Raw genomic sequence first — 9568 nt, 5'->3', positions numbered from 1 at the left:
ATTTCTATAAATCCTTTGTTTTTATTGGTCTTAAGTAATATTCTAATTTTCTGATATGATGAATTTGAGATTTTCATTTGTTGTCATTTGTAATCATCAAAATTAAACGAAATAAACATTTGAAATATATGAATTTGTATGTAATGTATGAATATAATATACAAGTTTCACTTTTTAAATGGAATTACTGAAATCAATCTACTTTTTCATGATATTCTAATTTTATGACCAGCACCTGTAAATGTTACAGTTTGATTTTTCTGTCTAGGATACCGTTAACAATAGAATCAGTGAAACAGGTTGAGCTTCTTACTGACAGCTAACCAAAACTCTTATCCCATAAAGCAACTTTAACTCTAAAATCTGTGATGCTGTTGTGCAAACAAGCTCTAAAAGGTTTAGATCAAAAACAGATGAAATGGTACCACAGTAAAATACAAGAGAAACATGTTTTAGTTAGTTACCCACTTTAATTGAAGATCCAGAAGAATGTGTGCCACTAGTTAATGACCCCTCAGGGGACTGCAACCTGTGGCTCTTCTAGACTAAAACCATATAAAATCAAATATGAAGGAATATAATTATAGGTTATAGATATAGCCTATGAATCTAAAAATATGAAGAGACTAATTAACACAGGATTTATGATTCTTACACTGCCTGCAGTTTAATAAAACATGTCTCTGAAGAATGTTTTATCCTGATACTCCCTTATGATTTTTTGACATTACAGTTGTGGTGTAAATCTAATTTAGGTTGTTTTTTTCATTAGGACCTGAGCTGACAACTGACCAAAGTTACTCTGTTGATTGCCCCAAAAACTGTCCAACCAGCAGTCTGAAAAAAGAACCTAGTGATCATTGCAGGCTTCTTCACAACATGGAGTCTAAGGTTTCTTCACACCCACAAGCTCATGGGAACAGGGAACAGAGGCCTCAATGCAGGACATCAGACACAAAACAAAAGGTGCTGCAGGACTCCGAGGTGACCAGGCCCTGGCCCACTGTAAGATGGATGGATTGCTGCCTGGAATAGGCCAGTCTGTTCCGATAGTGCTTGAGGAGAGAAGGAGGCATTGTGTAACAAAGACCCCCTACAACCACCAGGCTGTAACAAAAATAACAAAAGCCACCAACGGTTTGGAGCTGCTGCAGAGTTACAGCGAAGAGCTGCTGACGAGAACAAAAGAACACTGACTTCCACATCAAACCCAATACATTACACAATACATTACACAATACATCTTACATTGTAGAAGTTTCACTGAGTCTTCAAAAGCAAATCATTTCACCACACAGAGCCAAAGAACAGATAACATTCAACAAAGAAGAGAGATGGAGTCTTAGAGCTTTACCAGATTAAGATTGTCCCTAGAAAGTAAAAAAAAAAAACAGAAGGTGGTCCTGGACAGAGGCTCAGTCAGGGTTTTTTGATGCTCTTATTTTGCACTTCATAAGGATAGTTTGTACATGGAACTGAAAAGTACAAATATATGACCTGTCCAAACTTTGGGTTGAACATTATAAAAACTCAACATGTAATTTTATCATAAAAGAAAAAACTTTTGTATTACATAATTGTAAAACATAGAAGTACCCAGTTTAAGTTGGTCAAGATCATTTTCAATTGTTTGAATTGATTCAGTGGGTGAGCAGACAGTCTGTACAGGATAACAAAAACATTTGAGTTTGCATAAAAATGAAAAAAATATAAAATATATATAAAGAAAACAAGAGCTTAGTGCACTGTAGTTTAGTAAGACATTGGCAAATAATACAACCCAATAAAAATAAATAAAGATACAGTTTTAAAAGTACATGTACTGACTTTATTCTGCTCTGCCCACTTTGCTCTTGCTGGTTTTCACATCTTTGGAGAAGCATTTATGGTTCAGTGCTTGCATCATTGACAGACGTATGAAATTATAAAAAACAATGATCCAAATTTTAGAACAAACAGCAGTCAGACTACAACGATTGATTGGTATTAATATCCTACATGTATTAGTCATCAGTTATTGGGAGGATTACTGATAAAAATGAGCTGAGATTTCACAGCAGTCTGATTGTGTAGAAGTCAGAGTAATGAAAAGCAGCAAACAGCATGTTTTTTTTCTTACAGCTGCTCCCTTCTGCAGGGGCCTTCACGGTGAGTGAACTCGTGTGAAAGATTTGGCAATTGTTTCACACCAGATGCCCTGCGTGACGCAACCTGCAGCTTTGGGATTACGAAACCACAACACTGACCACCGCGTAAAGATGTGAATATGTGGACGTGACATTTTTGTTTACTGTCAGTCATCATTGCTGTTCTGCAAGCACACACGTCTGCACCCATTTCTATACAAATCTCTCATTTCATATGCTCTAAATAGAATCATATCAGTACATCAACAGTGGTAAGATCTGTAAATCTATTTGCGATGAAGATTAAATCTGTATGGTACCTTTTAAATGTGTGGTGGACAGAGCTAAATGCTACATGCTAACAGCATCGCACCTGATCAGCTGTTTTAACGGTGAGTTTAAAACTTACTGATCTGTAATTATAATATACAGTTGTAATGAACAATGTTATTATTCTGTTTTTTATCAGCAAATGTTTAAAACTAAATAAAATGTCCCAGGTGTTAGATAACTATTAACAAACCAAAACAAACCACTCACCCCTTCTCCTTCAGAAGGGTAATGTTTTGGGAACAAGGTCTGAACAGTATGTAGTTCAGGGCAGATTTGAGCAACCAAGCTAACGACTCTAGAAAATACTGGGACTGGGACTAACACCGGCAGAAAGCTTCATAGTTTCCATAGTATGGAAGCATCTTTGTTTAGGTGAAGAATATGGTCAATAGGTACAAGATTGGGTCATAAAGATTTGTACATCAGAGTTTTGTCACCTTGTGAAATAACAGTAATCCAGGTTTGTGCATGTGTTGAAAGGATTGTGTATGTGAATAAAAAAATGTACTTGTTAAAAAAAAGTGAAACCAGACAAGGCACATTGCTAAATCTGGCACATTTATCAGGTGTATTTGTGTTTGTGAATGTGCATTGTCTCTTTTTAATAAATAAACAAAAACTCAATATAATAAAAAAGGTTGAATTTGTTAGTAAGTCAAAAGGATGATTTCTCTAGGTGGATTCAAGCTACAGACTTGGATACCGTTTGGTTGCATCGGAAGTGTTGTCAGGAAATCTCTGGATTAACCATGCCTACACTATTTCTTCTGATGATAGCCTCTTTTAGCAGACTGATGAGAGAAAGACTTCACTAGTGGAAGAGGATGTTTTATGTTTGTATTGTGAAGCTGGTGAACTATTATCGTAGAGGGATCTGCAGGTGTTGGAGGGAAAACTGTGACACTGGAAGGCAGGCATGAAACCACAGCAGCAGCATCCTCAGATGGGTGAAAAAGGAACCTTGTCAGAACAACATAGCAGTTTGACAGTCAGAGGGGAGATTAGAAGTTTTGCAAAGCCAAACCAATCCACCTCACACACAGACTGTTGGGTCCTGACATTCGTTCAGATAGGAACTAACTTTAGGACCCAACATTTGTGAAAACAGGAGCCTTGGGTCTGGTTCCAGTAATTATATTTCCTATATTTCTTTTCACTAATAAATCATACTGGTTAGTTTTGACAGAGAACACAAAAGATGTTCTTCTGAACCATTATTAAAAAATTAAATTGATTTAAAAACAAATGTTTGTAATTATCGTTGACACAACACAATATGATAAATAGCATGTTTCATCTGTAATTGTGTTGTAATTGAAATAATCTATCAGTATTTTTTCCACTCAGAAATGAGTTATGAGCTCAGATTATTAAGGCCTTCAGGTCATAAAAATCAAACAAAAGGACTAAATTTGTACAGTTCATAAGAAAAAACATTGATATGGTCAATATAGATCTTTCTATATCGGGTATAGATATAAATCCAATATATCTAACTATAAAACCATGATAATACATATATCACAATCATTTTTCACAAAGAACACAAAAGGTTGTAGCAAAGAATGAACATATTACGATGGTTAGACTCATTTTAATTAATTTTATCATTTACCTCCAGTCACATCCGTGCTTTTCAAACACTGTTTAGTAGGTTTATTCCGTCATTTAACTAAAGTCAATCTATCTGGCATTTGATTATCTCCTTCTAATAAGGATTGTGAAGTGCTGGGATCAGGTATATGTTTGTGTGCTGGTGAAATTAAAGAAATGAATAACAGTTCTTTGGAAATAGTTTATTTCTTTATAAATTACAGCAGCACATGCTGCAATGATAACTTCTTTCATTGAAATCAAATTAAAGTCAGATTATAGTCATATCAGGGCTACAACATTTATTTTCCAGATCTTACTACAGGTAGGATGGTTGAAAGGAACCAGGTAAAAGTCAACATTTTGCAGACATACAGGAAGCTGCCCCAACTGTTGTTTTTTTTTTACCTTGAATGTCATTCAGCAGAACAACCAAAGTGCTTCAATGCAAGTCAAGTTGTCCTAACACAATCATTAGTCTTCGTTTAAAAGAGTATAATATTGGTGTGACCAGACAAGGTTGTGCCACTTTCCAGCTGCAGTTTGGTTTGAGTCTGTCGCTCAGCGAACAAAATGTCACCAAAGGAATGTTAGAGAGGAGCAGCATAGTTTCTGAGCTACAAGTCCCCATTAAATCAAACAAAATGACACTTCTGTGATCATAAAAGAACTCTGTCATTGAGCCTCTGAGTCAAAATAACGTCACGTTAAGACACACTTAACGAAACTGACAAGGGCTGAAAGTTGAGACCTTAAGTGTTAAGTTAAAGTTATTCACATCCAAACAGACTGAATACTTTACAATTATAACTCTTCTGTTTTACAGACTCCAATGTATTTTGAAATTGAAAATATTTCTAAAATACATTTTCACGTCCAAGTAGTCTTCTACTTTATTGTAAAAGATTTAAAAATCCTCCAGCTAGTATCTTCTTTGACTGCATTTTGAAAAGTGCAAGGAAATGGTTACAAATTCCAAGTATTACATTTGATTTATACTCAACAAACCTCTACAGGCTGAACTGATGAAGACAAAAAAAAACTACTGCAGGTGTTCAATTACTATTGATCTTTTGAAGAAAAGAAGGGTTTTCTGGATGTACTTACTTACATTAAGGATAAGAAAATTAGAAAATGTATTGTATAATCAGGATTTTATATTTTTAAGCTTCTAAAACAACAAAAACTGTCAGCATCCAAACAGGCAGTTATATAAAATAGTATATTATATTAAACAAAGTGTTGGATGATTCCAAAAAGACTGACTGGATTTGAGTGAGCCTTGGCTGGGTTTGTCCTAATGCTGCTTCATAACCACCAGGTTCTTCAACATATCAAATGAGTTTCCATCGGGCTCCACTGAGACCAGGCCTTGATCTTTACTGTACACCTGCAGGAAGCCATTGTCATCTAGACCCACCACCTGAGCTTCTGGTCCTTCCTCGCTCCAGAGACGCACCTGGGTCCCACTGAAGTCAGAACAGAAACAAACTTCCGCAAGTTTTAAAAAAACAAACAATTTTTTTTACAAAACTCTGCAATACTGAATGAACCCTTTACTTCTGAATCAAAATAATATTGAGAGGCAAAAAACAGATACTTCTGACCACTATGCATGTTTGGCCAGAACAGGGCCTGTACTGAGTTTACACTTCATCGGGCATGTGGCTAAGCTGATAACAGCTCTTTATAAAGAGTTTACTGACGTGCATCTGACAGAAGTTTGCAACTATGAACATTATTGTGTTCTTGTTTATAGTTTCTTCTGTACATCTTTTCTGAACTATAACATCAACATACTTTCATCTCTTTTAACCCTTTAGAGATCAAAATGTTCAGCTCATTCAGGACATTACGGCTATGACTTTTGTTTTTTGTAACTTTTATACATTTTTGAAATGTTTATCTTTACAGTTTTTTTCATTAAAACAAGTGGAAAACTGTTCAAATCCTTGAGAAACTTTAATCTTTGAAATATATTTCCGCATACTTGCTTTTTTAGCTTTTAGCTATTGTTTTGTCAAATTTAGGATTTGTTTTGCTCATTTTACCTTTATCAATTAGTGTTTTTTATTCCCCCAACAAATTTCAGCAGTCATTCAGAACTCAGCATTAACCCTCCAGTTTTGCAGAAAATGTTATTTCTCTAGCACTGATTTCTCAAATTCCATGAATCTGAAGTGTTTAGAGGTGTTAAATGTACCCTTTTTCCTTTTTTGCTATTCAGTAGTGACTTATAATGTGAAGAAAAGTTTGAGACTAAACCAAAGGCTTAGTTTTATAGTTTAAGGTTTATTTTAGCTTTGTGTATAGTACTTACGTGTGAAGCCACCTCCTATAGAAAGTGGGCAGAACAGCATCTGCACCTCCTTGTTGGAAACAGCTGATGAGATCTTCCAGGCAGTTTAGACTCCGAGCGATGAGCAGGGAGCAGCTGAGTGGTTCCAGACTGCAGCTGTTCTGTGTGTTGTACTCCTGGATCAGATCGTTGATACACAATGTTGGGTTGCTGTTTGTCACATTAACACCACAACCTAGAGGACACGTTTAAAAAATGTTATACTGAGCAAACAAGACAGACTTTCCTTAATGTCAACCAGTTTGAGTTCGGGATGAGCAATATCGTATCTTTTACAAGATTTTGTAAAAAAAAAAAAAAAATCCACATGACAAAATTGAGTTGTCCTGCATTCATCACTAAATCTGACATTAAAGGGGTAGAAATTCGGAAAATCTTTTGGTATTTGTTATATAGGGTAAGGAGTGAAGTTTAACATGCCATTCAGAAAAAGAAAGGAAAACAATCTTAAAAAAAACATTATTGTGTCCAAGGGACACAGATGAAGCACAAAATTAAGGTGCTTTTTTTCCTTTAATAAATGCAGCCGAGCAGCAATCCAACCTACCCTACCTGTTGCAGAGAGCCGTTCAAACACAGCCCCATAAACATTCCTTCTCAATAAAAAAGATGTAATAAGCTGATTGTTTAAGTGTGCACTCCCTGAAGCTAATACTTTGTTTCAAGCACCTTCTGGTATAATTATTGTGGTCAGTCTTCTTGTGAACACACCAACCATGAATTAAAGTGACTCTGATCAACCTGAAATAAAGTTCAGCTGTCCCAACAGGATTTTCCTGATATTTACTCAGTTCCATCCTACAGTAAAATCCAAGGTTCACAGAGACTCACAGAGCATCAAAAGGATTTCATCAAGGCGAAGGTTACAGAACATTTCCCAGCAGTAGATGACCAGTGGGACAGTCATCATGAAATGGAGGAACAGGGACACTACCGAGAACTGGACATCCCTCAAAAACTAATGAAGAGACAGAAACAGGCCAAAGAGGCTGCAGAAGCTCACAGCAACACAGAGAAGATGCAGGAAGTTCTGGTTGTGTTCTACATATGACAGCAAGCTCCTGTGTTCTCCACATGCCTAAACTCTGAGATCAGGAGGCCGTTTTTTTTTTTTTATATATATATACAAATGAAAACACCAAGGCACAAATAAATATTGTAAAAAGTAAAAAGTGGGAAAATGTGTTTTGGTCTGATGAACCTGAAGTTGAACTTTTAGCCACAATTCCAAAAGGTATGTTTAACAAAACTGTGGATCAGCAAACGAACACCGTCCCAACAGTGAAACATGGTGGCGGCAGCATAATGCTGTGGGGCTGCTTTTCTTTAGCTGGAATCAAGGTTTTAATCAAGATAGATGGACTGATGAACAGTTCTAAATACCTGTTAATTTTGGAACAAGACATTCAAGAGTCTGCTAGAAAGCTGAAGATGAAGAGGAATTTCATTGTTCAAAACAGCAATGACCCCAAGCATACACTCTATTTAACAAAAGAATGTCTTCACAAGAAGAAAATAGAAGATTTGAAATGTTCTAGACAGAGTTTGACCTAAATTTGATCAACAAAAATAGATAAATCTGTGTGGTGACCTGAGGAAGCCTGAGCACAAGCGATGGTCTCACAATCTGTCAGATTTGTAGCAACTGTAGCAAGGACAGTGGGCAAATATTACCAAGTCTGAAAGACTGAAATTAAATCAGAAGCTTTGTTACCAAAGTATTAGTTTCAAAGTGTGGACACTTATAAAAAATAAAAAGATGCAATAAGCTGGTTGCATATTTTTCTCCACAACAGAATTGTTTCAACCTAATTATACAGAATATCACACAGTTATCATGGTTTAATTTTTTTACACCCCCAAAACCTAACTTTTAACAAGTAGGTGGAGACTTTTGTATCCACTGGATATCGATGAGAGCAAAGTAAGTGAAAATCTAGAGTTCATGCTGAAATACTGGAGACAAAATTAAAATTACCTACCTACGAGCAGATAAAAGGTTTGTCCCATAACAGTGGATGTCACCAGAACCCCCCCAAGCTTCGTTAGGTTGCTGTAGTAGATATCATTGGGCCACTTCACCCTCAGATCGATGTCCTGTGAATAGAAAACCATGATCAAAGATTAGAGTACACACCCACAAAAAAAGCATAAATGTATAAATGTCTGCTGCTTTTTATATAGTATTGTCAGTGTATGTTAAAAATACTAGTTCTGATTGTAATAATGCATTAAAACAAACAGTCCAATGCTGCAGACATTAGATTTTTGACTCATTAAGAGACACATTTATTCTGCTGACTGCATGATCCAAGCACTTCACTCTGACTAGGCCCATACAAGTTCTACTCAGGTGACTGAGGTGGCCAGGACATGACTGATCGCACACCATCCTTCTCTCTGTCCAAGAAGGTTTTATATTGGGTTGAGGTGAACCAAACGAGTTACTGAAGGAAGACTATAATATCTGGTGTGCAGACCAATACTGGCTAAAATCTGGTGTACAAACAAATACTGGCTAATACCCAGTGTACCAGCTAATACAGGCTAACATCTAGTCTACAGGCTAACACAGTGTAGTACCTGGTATCCAGGAAGTGTGCGTACAGCTTCCACAATGGCTAAAGCAGCCAGATGCTGCAGGAAAGGAATTCTCTGTCCAAGTCTGGAGCTCAGCTTGATTTGGACACCAACAGTGAACATGGCACAACCTGGTGGGCTGAGCCAGCTGTTCCTGCCCCGACCTGAAACCAAATATAACACAAACATAAGCATCTTCCATACATGTGAGTATTCATCTCATCTGCAGGTGAACACTCTGGTCAGGCACCAACCTTTTCCTTTGGTTTGTCGAGCAGCTACTGCTATTAAACCCACATCCTTTGGCAAGTTCACTGTCAGCCTGCAGAAGAAATGGATGAAGAAATGGGTTTAAAAAAAAAAGTACCTTTATACCAAGAATCCATCCATCCATCCATCCATCCATTGTCTTCCGCTTATCCGGGGTCGGGTCGCGGGGGCAGCAGCCTAAGCAGGGAGACCCAGACTTCCCTCTCCCCAGCCACTTGGGCCAGCTCCTCGGGGGGAATCCCAAGGCGTTCCCAGGCCAGCCGAGAAACATAGTCCCTCCAGCGTGTCCTGGGTCTTCCTCTCGGCC

At 37.1% G+C, this 9568-nt stretch overlaps 2 protein-coding genes across 3 annotated transcripts in view; one reads left to right on the top strand and one right to left on the bottom strand.

The window, feature by feature from the left end:
• Positions 1-3075, top strand: part of sim2 (SIM bHLH transcription factor 2) — a 32776-nt gene extending 29701 nt beyond the window's left edge. For both annotated transcript variants that reach the window (XM_025010318.2, XM_025010317.2), the window contains one exon: positions 773-3075. In XM_025010318.2, the coding sequence (XP_024866086.1) occupies positions 773-1035 (263 nt within the window). In that variant the 3' untranslated portion in view covers positions 1036-3075. The remainder of the gene's footprint in view (positions 1-772) is intronic.
• Positions 3076-4422: 1347 nt separating this feature from the next.
• Positions 4423-9336, bottom strand: LOC108247189 (biotin--protein ligase; the record flags this gene model as incomplete). The annotated part of the gene is made up of 5 exons (XM_017435115.3): positions 4423-5521; positions 6373-6586; positions 8394-8508; positions 8995-9155; positions 9246-9336. Coding segments are annotated over 5 exons (753 nt in total), but the record flags the coding sequence as incomplete, so codon positions are not given.
• Positions 9337-9568: the final 232 nt, after the last annotated feature.

Source organism: Kryptolebias marmoratus, linkage group LG13 (assembly GCF_001649575.2).
Source record: "Kryptolebias marmoratus isolate JLee-2015 linkage group LG13, ASM164957v2, whole genome shotgun sequence".
Lineage (NCBI taxonomy): Eukaryota > Metazoa > Chordata > Actinopteri > Cyprinodontiformes > Rivulidae > Kryptolebias > Kryptolebias marmoratus.
This window is presented reverse-complemented; position numbering and strand designations above follow the sequence as displayed.